This window comes from Myotis nattereri (assembly GCF_964212035.1).
Source record: "Myotis nattereri genome assembly, chromosome: 2".
In the NCBI taxonomy this organism is placed as follows: domain Eukaryota; kingdom Metazoa; phylum Chordata; class Mammalia; order Chiroptera; family Vespertilionidae; genus Myotis; species Myotis nattereri.
Window position 1 is genome coordinate 29,677,831 of NC_138076.1, and position 14,115 is coordinate 29,691,945.

A 14,115-nucleotide genomic window follows, 5' to 3' on the forward strand; every position below is an offset into this window, starting at 1 on the left:
TGAAATAATTTTACATGTTTAGGCCTTTTACTGCTTTTCAAATGATCTTTGATTAATTTTTAGGACATGAAATAATTCAATATTCACATGTGTGGAATGCTGAATTAGGTTTCATTTTTAAATAGATTCAGTGTGATAAAATGAATCTCTCTGTTGGTCTTTCTAATGTTATCTTGAAAAAATTCATATATTGACATCTACTAATAGACCTTCCATAACCTCTGGTATAGCTATGACTTTCTTTCTTTTTTTCTCTTTTCTTTCTTTCTTTCTTTCTTTCTTTCTTTCTTTCTTTCTTTCTTTCTTTCTTTCTAGCTATGATTTTTAAATACTCCCCCAGGTACTTAAAAAAAAAAAAAAAGCTTGTAAGGTAAAAAAAGATGTTCATTTTATCTTAAGGATGAGAAAACTGAAATTTGAAGAAACAACTTGTTCAGAGTCACACAGCTAGTAGCAAGATTTGAACCGAAGGCTTTCTGAAGAACTTTGCAATATGCTTGGCTGCCTCTCACTTTTTCTTACTGATGGCAGAGTGGAGCAGTCTGGCAAGCATTCTGAAAATGAGATGGACTATTCCAACAATAGCTTTTTTCAGTAAAGCAAAGATTTAGGACTAGTATAGGAAAGACTTATTTGCAGAATTATGAAAATTGTGTTATTAACATAACGCTTATTAGATTTGTTCTCTAAACCAACTGATCTGATTAAGCTCCAATTCCAGTGTCTCAGGGCGGCAATTCAGATCCTTTGGCCAGCAGAGGGCAGCACTAAGCTGGCTCCTGGAGGATGGTCCCAAGCAGGACCAACATCATCCTGACCGGACTCTACTCTCAGGCCCCTGAGGGGCACTGGTGGCCTGGCTCTAGAAGTCATGAAGGGTCTAGTGGGCACGAGAATAGAAGAAGGGTGCCCTTTCTTCTTCTCCAGGCTTCCTCTCTGGTCCTGTGCATGTTTACAGAATGGAGAAAAAAGTTGGGACAATTCTGAACCAAATACACATTTTCTCAAGTAACTCATTCCACATAGTGATCCTGTCAGTAACTGATAGTGCAGGTTTTTTTTTCTGCACCGAACACATTAATTGCTATCTTCAAAAGTATTTCTGACTGTATGTCCTGCAGCAAAAATTACAAATGCTTTCCTGGAAGCTAGATGAAATTACAAAAAATCTTGAGTTTTTATGCAACACACCAGTGACTTTTGGGAAGAAAACAGTGCTCACCAGGGGAAAAAAATGCTGTGCTTTAAAAAAAACCACACATAAAGAAATAGCAGCTTTGTGACATGGTAGAAGTCAATTGGTAAAGATTTTTTAATATACAATTTTATATTGTTTTTATCTCTTAATTTTTAATAGTATTAAAATAAGAAGTATTAATATATTTATGGACCATTATTATTTAAATAGAGATTTTAAAATAAGATTTCAATTGGTAACATTTTCAATAAAGACATAGAGCGATTGTCTGCTCCAAATTCATGACTTTACAAATGGAATTTTGGAAATAGAGCTTAAGCAGTGATTTTTTTTTGCCTGGAAATCTGTTAGAGCAGCGGTTCTCAACCTTCCTAATGCTGTGACCCTATAATACAGTTCCTCATGTTGTGGTGACCCCCAACCATAAAATTATTTTCGTTGCTACTTCATAACTGTAATTTTGCTACTGTTATGAATTGTCATGTAAATATCTGATATGCAGGATGTATTCTCATTGTTACAAATTGAACATAATTAAAGCATAGTGATTAATCACAAAACAATATGTAATTATATATGTGTTTTCCGATGGTCTTAGGCGACCCCTGTGAACGGGTTGTTCAACCCCCAAAGGGGTTGCGACCCACAGGTTGAGAAACGCTGTAGTAGAGGATCCTAGGGAGAAATGCTAATCTGAACAGAAAAGTTAGACAGTTTGACAGTTAAAATAAGAGGGTTGGAGTGTACATCTGGAGCAGAGCAAGCAAACAAAATTCCCACCACGCAAGCAAAACCAATTTCTGTTCTTTCCTCCCTCCTTCTTGGGCTTCTTTCCTTACTCCTTCCTACCTGCTTTGCTTCCCTGAACATTACTTTTGACCCGATTTTGTAAACCAAAGATGAAAAAGTTAAGTGCGATACATTTGTGAATGTGATTAACATTTTGGATGGTTATGTTGAACTCTTAGTAGCTTCTGAGCTTAAAACCAAAGCAAAATAAATTTACAAAATAAAGATAACTCGTAATTAAATAAAATGATCAGGAAAGAACAAGGACTAGCCCAGTTTGAGGTGAGGTACATTCCGAAACCACCTGCACATAAACACCAGGACAGCCCTGGCACCTGCGAAGACGAACATAGCTGTTCCCTTGGAGTGTACATCTGTGACTGCTGATGGAGGAGCCTGAAGTGTAACAAAATTAATAAAACACTAGTTTTGTTTTTCCGATTGGAAGGCAGGCCAGGAGAATTAAATGATTCGCCTTTGTAAGCAGCAGGGCCGCCCTGTCTTTGGTTTCAGTGCTCTGTCTGTCCTTTAAATCTGCTGCTTTGAAACTGCAAATTGAGTTTGGATACAATGGACTTTAGAATGCAGATCTTGCCTTGGGAATATCTACACAGTAATTTTATTTTATTTACGTTATATGCTGGCTGTTAATTTAGTAAGGGCTTGTCTAAGAGTGTAATTAGTGTAAGTTGAAGAGTGAATGTGTGAAACACAGGACAGAGGCACTTGGTTGTGATTCTGTACTTCATATGCTATAGACTTGCCTTTTCTATTCCTGCTGTATCTTTAAAAATACAGTAAATGAATTTTATGGAGAACGAACAAACAGTAGTGGTCGTGCATGATAGGGCTCTAGTCCATTCAGCTGTTTTGTGAGGCACAGCAAATATAAAAACGTGACAAAGGACAAATGTTGTTCTCTACTCTGCAGAGGTGCACTGAATTCTGCCGCTGCCAAGGTAATTTATAATAGATAATTATAGAAATAAATGAGCCGTCCAGTCACTCATGTGCTTCAAATCAATCACTGAGCACAAAGCTCCGTGCGCGGAGGGGACGGGGGCGTGAAGAGCCTCATTCAATGCCTGTGAGGACTCAGCTCATGGCGAGGGCTCCTGGAAGAGTTTGCAGCTGAAGGTTTTGTGGGCAAAAGAGGCTTCCTATCTCCTTCACATTATTAACTCGGTGAAGTATTTGCTCAAGCGAAAGGGGAATAAGCACTCTAATCATCCGTAAAACTAATTAACTTCTTTTTTTTCAAATGTCTTATCAGATTTCTCCTTTGTAGCTTTCCTCCAATTCCTCAGGACTCAAGGACTCGAGAGTGGTTTATCAAAAAATGCATTAAGCAATCAGACATGTCTTTGAAGGAGAGGTGCCTTTGCAGCCCTGAAAAGCTCCAGTCTCAGAGGCTTGCACCAGGGATTTCAACCCTGGGTCTTCCCCCCGCTCTCATCTTGGATGGGCTGTTTATAACTTTAGCTTGATTTTCCACTTCTGTAAAATGGGGTGAACAGAAGTGACCTTGTGAAGTTGTTATGAAGATGAGAGATGTATGTCTACTGTGCTTGACCCAAGAGCAGCTAGCACGACTGATGTAAAACAGCAATGGTGCACGAGGTGGTTCTAGTGGCCAAACAGAAGTGTGTGACCTGCAACGTGGAGGACACAGCATTCCTGCGGATTTGGCCCCGAGAGGCTGGGGAGTCAGGAACTGGACAGAGATGGTCTGGGCCCCAGAATTTTATAAGGCTTATTTGGCACATGGTAAGTCCTTCAATGGAAGTCAGGCAATGTCATGGGCAAGTCTGGTCCAGTGAGTGCTTCACCAAAGGTTTGTAGGCCCTGGAAGGAGAAGACATGTAAGCCCACTGCATTTGCCTGGGGATGATGAGGTGAGGGTCGGGGGGCAGAGGAGCTAATCAGGAGGGTCTGCCCAACTGTAACTTCAGTGTGACTTCAAAGGTGTTGCCCTGTCCTTAATCCTGGAGGTAGGTTTAATCTTCCAACAAATTAGAACCTGGCCCATGCTGACCTCAGAGCCCTACACGCTCGAAGCACGCAACAGCCTTCACTATTTGCTCCCAGCTCATTTCTTTTAGATAGAGAGTTCATCGATCCCTACCCCAACCCCAGACAACAGCATACTAACATTCAACCAGTTTATGAGTGAACTGGGAAGATAAAGTTCACAGTAAGTGCACTATTAAATGAGGGAAATATGAGAAGTGACAAGATAAGAGAAGGATTAAAATATTAGCCATAAAATCCTGTGTCCAAACGAAGATATTTCATCACCATTATGTAAAGCCATTTGTATTCTCTTTTTATAGTGTTTTAAAATTCATTAACACACTTTTAGAATTAAAGGGGCAATGTTGCCCTAGCCCAGGGGTGGGCAACCTTTTTGTGAGTGCGTGCCAAAACCAGCAAAATCTCTGACTCAAAATTCTTCTGCGTGCCAACCCTAATTTTTTGAGAACATGTTACGCCTACTTGAGATCTCTTAAGGTGTATGTATGTGAAGAACCTTGAAGAAATAATAAAATTCATTCGAGCGACAAAAACACAGTATATGATGATGAAAAATACATTTATTTTTTAATGTATACTTGTACACTGATAGTCCGACAGAAAACTTTATGACTCTGCTTGATATTATCAGTGGGACTTTTGCTGCTGCATCGCTGATGACAGAGATTTTACATCAGGTTTATATTTCGTGACCTTCAGAGATATGCACGAGCTACTACTTTCATCCGTCAGGCTACTCCTATTATGAGACTTAACAAAATTCATCACTGAGAACAAAGATTCACAAGCGTATGTGGATGAAACCAAAACACTGGTCAGATCTAGGAAGGCAGGGAGAGTTAAGGCAGAGGCATAGAAATTGCTCTTCCCCTCTCTCGTCAATCCATGTCTATGGTCTTTAAGAGAACTTGTTATGTAAAATTATTTATTTATCCAAGATGCACCTACACTGAATTTATCTGAAAAATAAAAAAGTCGATATTAAGAAAAAAATTGTAAATGGAAGATTATAAGAGAGGGTTTCGCGTGCCAGCAAAAGTTACTGGTGTGCCATGTTTGGCATGTGTGCCAGGGGTTGCTCACCCCTGCGCTAGCCAGTTTAGCTCCATGGATAGAGCGTCGGCCTGCAGACTGAAGGGTCCTGGGTTCGATTCCAGTCAAGGGCATGTGCCCAGGTTGCGGGCTCAATCCTCAGTAGGTGGTGTGCAGGAGGTAGCCAATCAATGATTCTCATCATTGGTGTTTCTATCTCCCCCTCTCTCTCCCTTCCTCTCTGAAATCAATAAAAATATATATTAAAAATAAATAAAGAGGCAACATTCCAGTTGAACACCATACTAAAAAACGTAAAATGCTTCAAACATTCTAAGTATATAATTCTGAGCAATAAAAACAATACAGGCAAAAACAATTATAGAAAAGAGGGGGGTAGTGGCTTTCCTTTGCTAATGTGGAGAGATAGGCGGAAGCAATATTTAAGTGATATTTAGAGGAAAGCCTTGTCCAAAGTTAACCTTTGAAAATCAATTTCAATTTTAAAAAAGAAGAAACACTACATACTCAAAACAAGATAACAGAAAGGACAGTGGTTCAACAGACTTCTTGACTTCAAAGTAATTTATTCATCTACTTACAATGTTTAAATGACATTTTCCTGAAATATATGACTTTTCAAAGCCTAATTGAAGTTTCTTTCTGTTGATCTGATGTCAGAACAATACATCATTATGATTGAGAAAAAGAAAAGTTAATCTTAATGTATAAAATATTTGTAACTTGAAAGGTTGTCCACTAGTTTTAGTCAATCAATCAGAACATCTATACTAGTAAAAAGGTAATATGCTAATTAGACCGGGAGACCTTCCGGATGTCTTTCCAGACAAAGCCATGGTGGCGGGGCCGAGGCAGTGGCAGTTAGGGGTGATCAGGCCAGGAGGGGAGGGCAGATGCGGGCAAGAAGGCCATCAGGCAGAGTGGTTAGGGGCGATCAGGCAGGCAGGCAGGCGAGCGGTTAGGACAGCCATGGGCAAACTACGGCCCGCGGGCTGGATCCGGCCCGTCTGAAATGAATAAAACTATTGAAAAAAAAGACCGTACCCTTTTATGTAATGATGTTTACTTTGAATTTATATTAGTTCACACAAACACTCCATCCATGCTTTTGTTCCGGCCCTCCGGTCCAGTTTAAGAACCCATTGTGGCCCTCGAGTCAAAAAGTTTGCCCACCCCTGGGTTAGGAGCTAGTGGTCCCGGATTGCGTGAGGGATGTCTGACTGCCAGTTTAGGCCTGATCGAATTTTGTGCACCAGGCCACTAGTCCTATATTATAAAAGCATAATATGCAAATTGGACGGCGGAACGACCGGTCACTATGATGTGCACTGACCACCAGGGGGCAGACGCTCAACACAGGAGCTGCCCTGTGGTGGTCAGTGCGCTCCCACAGGGGGAGCACTGCTCGACCAGAAGCCAGGCTCACGGCTGCCCAGCTCAAGTGGGGCAGCAGCAGGGAGCCGGCCTAAGACATCAGTTGGACATCCCCCGAGGGCTCCCAGATCTGAAGAGGACACAGGCTGGGCTGAGGGAACTCTCCCAGTGCACAAATTTCATTTTAGTTAGTCAATCAGAACATCTTTACAATAACTGAGTTGGGTACTGATATACTCCCATGTCTTCTGAAGGCTGAGGCTTGGAATTAGAACAGATCTTCCACTACATCTCAAAAGGCCCCCTTTAAAGTACCATCTGACATCGCTGCGCTCCAGCAGGATGCCTCAGGGTGGTCCTGTTTGTAAGACTGGGCATTCTCCTCTCACCCTGGAAAGTGAGATGTAGATATTTTTCTCCTACTCAGCTCACTTAGTTGTTGAAAGGTGATTTTTTTTTTCTGTTATAGTTCAGGCCATGTAGAGATATAACTTCTTTTTATCTTAATCCCCAAATCCCTGGAAAGAAATTTAGGTTGGTCCAAGGTGGGATAATCTACTGTAGCTTCCAGGATCCCACACCTTGATCAGTTAATGTGTGTATTGCCGTCATTTGTTCCTGAATTGGGCAGTTCCCAGGACCTGTGGGTTTTCTCGCACTCACGTTTAAGTGTCTATAATTGTCTTTAAAATTACTTGCAATTGCCTGTTTATCCGTTTCTCTTTGGGCCTTTCCCTTCTCTTCATCTGACTGCCTCCAATGACCATAGTTACCTGGGATTAGGAGAGTGAGGAATGGGGCTCGGGGATGGTGAGAAACCACATCCTGCTCTTGTGAAAAGCTGGATAGTGTAGCAGGATAATGTCAGCGCCCAACCAAATGTTAAAATTATTCAATCCTGTATATCTTTAAACAGACTTCTTACACCAAAAGTGTGACTCGAAACGACTTTTTTTTTTTTTTTTAAATTATGGACTATAAAAGCGCTCCTGGGCACCAACCAGTTTCACAGCAAGTCAGTGACCGCACCTTTTGGGGCCAGAGCACTTGGAGCAACACGTGCAGGCAGCAGCTGGGCGGTTGGTGCCGGAACTTTGCGCACCAGGCGGCGGTCAGCGCGGGGAACCTTTAGGCTAGCGCACAGGCGGCCCCGCGCGCCCGGAAGAAGCGGGGCATTGTGGGAAGCGCCCGCAGTTTCGGCGGGTTCCGTTAAAATGGCGCCCTTGTCGCCGGCGGTTCCCGCGGGGCCTTAGGTTTTTGGGGACACCAGGAGCCCGTGGGGCACGTGGCGGGGCGCGGCGGGGCCTCCTGAGCGCGCCGGCCTCGAGGCTGGCGGGCTCGGGCCGGCGGCTCCGCGGGGCCCCCGTGGGCAGTCTCCGGCGAGGATGGCGACCCCCGACCAGAAGTCGCCGAACGTCCTGCTGCAGAACCTGTGCTGCCGGATTCTGGGCAAGAGCGAAGGTAGCGGGGCTGGGCCGGGCGGCTCGGGGTCCGTGGAGGGGCCTGGAGGCCGCTCCCTGCGAGTGCCGTTCGGAGGCGTCCCAGGGGCTGGCGGGGCGGCCCCAGGCTCTGCAGGCCGGCAGTAGCGGAGCCGCGAGGGGCGCGGCCGGCCGCTGGGGTGCTGCTGCCTCCCGGCCGAGGGAGGGGAGGCCGGGGTCCCCGGGCAGAGGGCAGGAGGGCAGGGCCTGGCGTGGGCTGAGTCACCGCTCCCCCCGCGCCCAGATCCCGGGAGGGAAGCCTGGGAAGACGTCAGCGCGCGAACCGCGTCCACCTTCTCTGAAGCCCCAGGACGGGCGGGCGGGCGGGAGAGCGGCGGGCTGGCCCCGTCACACGTCTGTGACCGCGCTGCGTGCGGCCGCGGAGGGGCTGTCGGCGGTGCGGCCACGTCAGGTGCCCCTTCCCTCAGGAAAGGATCGCAGGTTTGAGTGTGATGCACAGTGGGTGCTTACGACCTGTCCCTGCCATGCGTTTCTATGAAGGGCTGAGGGCTGGGTTTCATGCAAAGCTACTTCTGGAGAGCGCGTAAAGCGAGCGAATACTGCCACCCGCACCCAGTTCTGTACAGTATGCAAAGCCATTCTGTGGTCGTGGTACTGTAAACAAAAAAAGGGGGGGGGGGAGACTGTCTGTCGTTTCTTGATATAATCTTTTTTTGTTGTTGTTGGCGGGAGGGAGTGGGGAGTGGGGATGCACCATGAAGGAATTTTCTGGGTAATCGTAGCAACTGGGTTACTTATTCCTTAAGCACCATAATGTGCAAAAGAAATCGTGCAGTGTTTGCGAGACGACTTGAAGCAAAATTACGTCTCAAATAGTAATTTATGATTGTGTACATACTTGTGTCACGATTTATGACAGTGCACATATTTTATTTGGTGTTCTGTGATCATGTTATGGGCAAAGGATGGCATTTTGGGGGGTCAGTCTGTTAAATGGCACTGACTTCACATATATCTTGCTACTTATGTGAAGGTTCACTCTGCCGAGAACTCTTTGGGCACCCCCACCCCCAGGCACTCCGCTAGGTGCTGGCGAGGCAGAGCTGCACAGACAAGGCTTCCCTCTTGTGCGCTAGTGGGGACCTGGTACAGTAGGTAAATGGATAATGTTAAGTAGTGATACATGCTGTGATGCAACGACAGTCGTGCAGAGGGGTGCTGGGGGAAAGCCTGTGAGGAGAGGCTTAACGCAGACCTGAGTGGAGGGAGGGAGGGAGGGAGGGTGGGCCCCGGGAACACCTGGCGGGGGGGGGGGGTGTCTGGGTGGAGGGTGCAGTGGCCGTGTGCTGGGTGTGAATGTGCGGTGTGGGCTGCGTGTCCTCCGAGGTACCCGTCTGACTTGCTGTTTTTAATGACGTTACGGTTTGCCTTATGCTTTTTTAATACTATGAAATTGGGGTATAATAGACACTTGTTACTTTTAATGTGAATTTTATGAGTCAATTTTTTATAGATAATTAAAAAAAATTTTTTACAGTTGGTTTCAAGAGATTCAGAAACAAACCACCTACCTTAAATAGTGCTTGACATTTTTATAAAGTTGTATAACCATTATTTCCTACCTTTCCCAGTTTATAACAGCTGTGAATTTGTTTGAAACAATTTTGCCAACCAGTGACAGGAAAATTCTCTCTTCACATCCCTGCCCCTTCCCCAGAGCACATTTTACTTATTATATCTTTGGAAACAATTTGCTTGATGTTATAGTGTTCCAACTCTGTCAGAGGCAGTATTCCTTTGCATACTTTGTAATTCACGTTCTAGCTGCAAGAAAAAGGAGAAATAAAGGAATTTTTATTAGATAAGTATTTCAACATAAATGCTTAAGTACGACTGTGGTACACTACATATTAAAGTAAGGTGATTGCCCTAATCTGTAACACCTCTGAGTGTACTATGAGCCATGGTTCAGACAGATAAAGGAAGGGTGTCATGTTGATTCATGGACCCACAGGAGAGGGAGAAAGAGATAGAAACGTCAGTGATGAGGGAGAATCATGGATGGACTGCCTCCTTCACGCCCCCTCACCGGGAATTGAGGCTGCAACCTGGGCATGTGCCCTGACCGGGAATTGAACTCCGAGTTGTAGGTCCATGCTCAACCACTGAGGTACACCCAATGGGCTTAAACAAAAACTTTTAGGGTTCTTCAATCATAAGAGTATAAAGGGACCCCAAGACCAAAAAGTTTGAGGACTGCAAATCTAGAGCAATGTTTTTTATTTTGTTTCAGTTTTAGAGCATTGCTTTTCAACTAAAGCTGTGCATCAGAATCATCTGTGGTTACACAAGAAACTGGTAGCATTGATTGTGGCAAGGGGAACTGGTGACTAGACAGTAGTCCAGGAAAGAGGACTTTATTTTATTCTATCTTGGTGCCTTTGGGATTTGAATTCTCTAAATGTGATACTTACTCAAAATTAATTTTATGGATCCCATCTCCAGAGATTTTGATCTTCTAGATCAGTGGTTCTGAACCTGTAGGTTGCGACCCCTTTGGCGGTCGAACGACCCTTTCACAGGGGTCGCCTAAGACCATCCTGCATATCAGATATTTACATTACGATTCATAACAGTAGCAACATTACAGTTATGAAGTAGCAACGAAAATAATTTTATGGTTGGGTTACAACATGAGGAACTGTATTTAAAGGGCCAGAAGGTTGAGAACCACTGCTCTAGATCTTTTTGTAGCTTAGCATCTGAAACATTAAACACACAGTCATTCTGACCTTCGTCTGGCATGGGGAATTGCTGGTTTATGTGCTGGACAGTGTTAGTTGGCTTTCCTTTGCAACTCACTGTCCCTTTTCCTGTCCTTTAGAAAAACAGCAGCATGTACAGAGGAGATGCAGGATGGCAGAAAGTTTTCTTGCCAAACAATTCAACTTTCCCCCCATCACTTTCTGAATCCCTAGAAAGCGTACAGTTGTAGAGTTTTTGTATTCACTTGAGCTGTGCTTACTTTTGTGCATTGAGTTCAGTTGTCTTCTTTTACCTGGGATACCAAAGGCAACTGTCTTTCATTTACAAACTCTTGGGTCCACATCTAAATGTTGGAGCCTTCACATTTGGGACTGATCTGCAGTTCCATTGCATTTCTTGCCCTGGTTTTGCATTTCCTCTAGTTCAGTGGTTCCCAACATGGGGCACATGCCCCAAAGGGGGACAATTTAATTTTAAGGGGGGCAATTCCAGAACAGTGAATTTTTTGAATTTCTTATGATTCTAGAGGCCTCATATTCAGTATATAAATATATATTGTGACATATTTATGCATTATATGTTTTGAAACTTTATTTGCTACTTTTTCATATTACTTCATATTATTATTATTTTTTTAAACAATTTAGTGATTTCTTCCTCAGTACTTCAACTGTCCTTATGTTCTTTTATTTTTCTCTTTCATGGATGCCATATTCTTAGGAAGCTTGTTTAGACCAAGTTAATGGCTTTTTAGGCTTCCTCCACATGAATAGGAGTTTACTTTTTGAATAATAAGAATTATATGTCACAGGGGGGCATCAGGATTTTAGAGATGCTTAGGTGGGGCATGCCCCCCCCCCAAAAAAAAAAAAAAAAGTTGGGAATCACTGTTTTGTTCCTTTTCTGCTTTGCAGCCAGGGATACTTTCTAGACAACAAATCTAATCAGATCTGTTAAAGAGACTTAATTTGTTCTCTATCTGTAATCTATAGGATGAAGACCAAATTATTTTGCTTACAGTTAAAAACTATGGGTGCTTTATTGAGTTGTGATTTTCTTTTTTTTTTTTTTTATATATTTTATTGATTTTTTTACAGAGAGGCAGGGAGAGAGACAGAGAGTCAGAAACATCGATGAGAGAGAATCATCGATCAGCTGCCTCCTGCACATCCCCACTGGGGATATGCCCGCAACCCAGGTACATGCCCTTGACCGGAATCGAACCTGGGACCTCTCAGTCCGCAGGCCGACGCTCTATCCATTGAGCCAAACCGGTTTCGGCTGAGTTGTGATTTTCATGGCTATAGTAGACAGCATGCATTTAAACAACATTTTCAGTTTAATAAAAATAACATTCATTGAGTATACTATATGATTACACTCTGAGATAGTGTATTTAATTTACAAATGACTCAGGGAGGTTGGAATAATTATTGTTAACCTCATTTTATTGGTGAGGAAACTGGGACTTGGAGAAATTAAGTAGTTTGCTCACTGCCACCCAGCTAGTGAATTGTAGGGCCAAGATGGAACCCAGGTCTCTGATTCCAGAGCCTGTTATCTTGAATTAATTCATTCCTACTCTTCTGTGTAGAATCTGACTGCTTATTTCTCATTGTGCTGACTGAGGTGGGAAAGTCACAGCCCTGCCGGAGGGATGGCCTCTCTCCTCTGCCCTCATCAGCTTGTTTTGTGTTAGCAGCACATCTGCCTCTCTGGAACTTGTCACACAGTGTATCCTTGATTTCATTGGTGTCCAGTTCTTAAATAAATGTTTTCAGAGGCTTGGCAGAGGAGTATTACCTGCTTCCCTTTCTAGGCTCCTGATAATCACCCACCCTCACACATTCCAAGAGCAGATTGGAGGTGAAACTATAATACATTCCTTTGCTACTTTGTGGTCAAAACATTGAATACTTTAATTTTTAGTTTGGATTAAAGAGCTCCTCACTTGGAGCTCTTGTTGAAATGACTTCGGTTTTTATGGTTTAGATTTTAGAATCCAATGGCATTGGCCTCTTTTGAGGAACAGTGTACCAAGTAGCTCTGTGAGTCTTAATATTGTGTCCTTTTCACCGGTTTCTTTGGCTTTTCACAAGGCAGGCTCTACCTCTCTTAAAATTCGCTTCCTTAGAGAGGCCTCCCCAACCAACCTATTTCATGAAGTCTTCCCTGTAATTTGCCACCATGGTGTCCTGCTTGTTTCCTAAGTAGCTCTTATCACAATCTAATTAGACCCAATAGACCGGACATCTTCTGGATAACCTTCCTGACAAAGCTGGGGGTGTGGCTGGCCTGCAAACTGCCGGCCCCTCACCCAGGCCCGCCCCGCCCCCCAGTGGGGACCCCCATCCCGATCCGGGGTCCCTTTCAGGGCAGGCCAGCTGACCTCCACCCATGCACCAGGCCTCTATCCTCCTATATAATAAAAGCCTAATATGCTAAGTGTCTGGTCGTTTGGGCCTCCATTTAATCAATCATAATATGCTAATGATATGCTAAGGCCGCTCAACCACTCACTATGACATGCACTGACCACCAGGGGGCAGATGCTCCAACTGATAGGTTAGCTTGCTGCTGGGGTCTGGCTGATAAATCAGGTCTGAGCGAGATGGCTGGACACACCCCGGAGCCCTCCTGCAGTGCCTACCCAGCTGACCCTTCCCAGCCCTGATAGTGCACCGGTGGGTCCCTCGGCCTGGCCTGTGCCCTCTTGCAATCCGGGCTGAGGGACACTACCCCCTGAGTGCACAAATTTTGTGCACTGGGCCTCTACTTGTAATTAATAAAAGGGTAATATGCAAATTGACCCTAACGGCAGAATGACCACTGGACCACTCACTATGAGGTGCACTGACCACCTCTTGGTCCCTTTCCCTGTCTGTCAGGTACCAATCACCTGATGGTGAACGGGGAACCGGGGGTGGGTGGTGGCAGGGGGCAGGGCCAGCTGCGGGCAGCTGGGGAAGATGGCCCTGGTTGCAGGCCAGGTCTAGGAACCATATCCGTGCATGAATTTCGTGCTCCGGGCCTCTAGTTGTTATAATAATGATATATTTATATTAACTAAACTTCATACTTTACATATATTTCCTCAGTTATTACATAATGTCCCTTTACTATCCTAGGGTTTCATCCAGGATGTTATGTCACCTTTAGCTTTCATGTCTCATTGGGCTCCTGTGGCTCTGACAGTTTCCCAGACATTAACAATATTTTTTTGATGACCTTGACAGTTTTGAGGATTGAAAGTCAAGTATTTTGTGTCATGTCTCAATTGGGATTTGTCTGATGTTTTTCTCATGATTAGACTGGGTTTATGTGTGTTTGGGGGGAAGATCCCAGAGGTAAAGTGCCTTTCTTATCATATTGTATCCAGAGTACACACTATCAAGGTGGCTCATTGCCATGGATCTTGATCTTGATCACTTGGTTGAGGTGGTATTTGTCAGGTTACCCCAC

At 44.1% G+C, this 14,115-nt stretch overlaps 1 protein-coding gene across 1 annotated transcript in view; it reads left to right on the forward strand.

The window, feature by feature from the left end:
• Positions 1–7,653: 7,653 nt before the first annotated feature.
• The window catches only part of TUBGCP3 (tubulin gamma complex component 3), an 85,495-nt gene continuing 79,033 nt past the window's right edge, over positions 7,654–14,115 (forward strand). Inside the window, exon 1 of the mRNA XM_081084513.1 lies at positions 7,654–7,909. Coding sequence (XP_080940639.1) covers positions 7,834–7,909 — 76 coding nt within the window. The 5' untranslated portion in view covers positions 7,654–7,833. The remainder of the gene's footprint in view (positions 7,910–14,115) is intronic.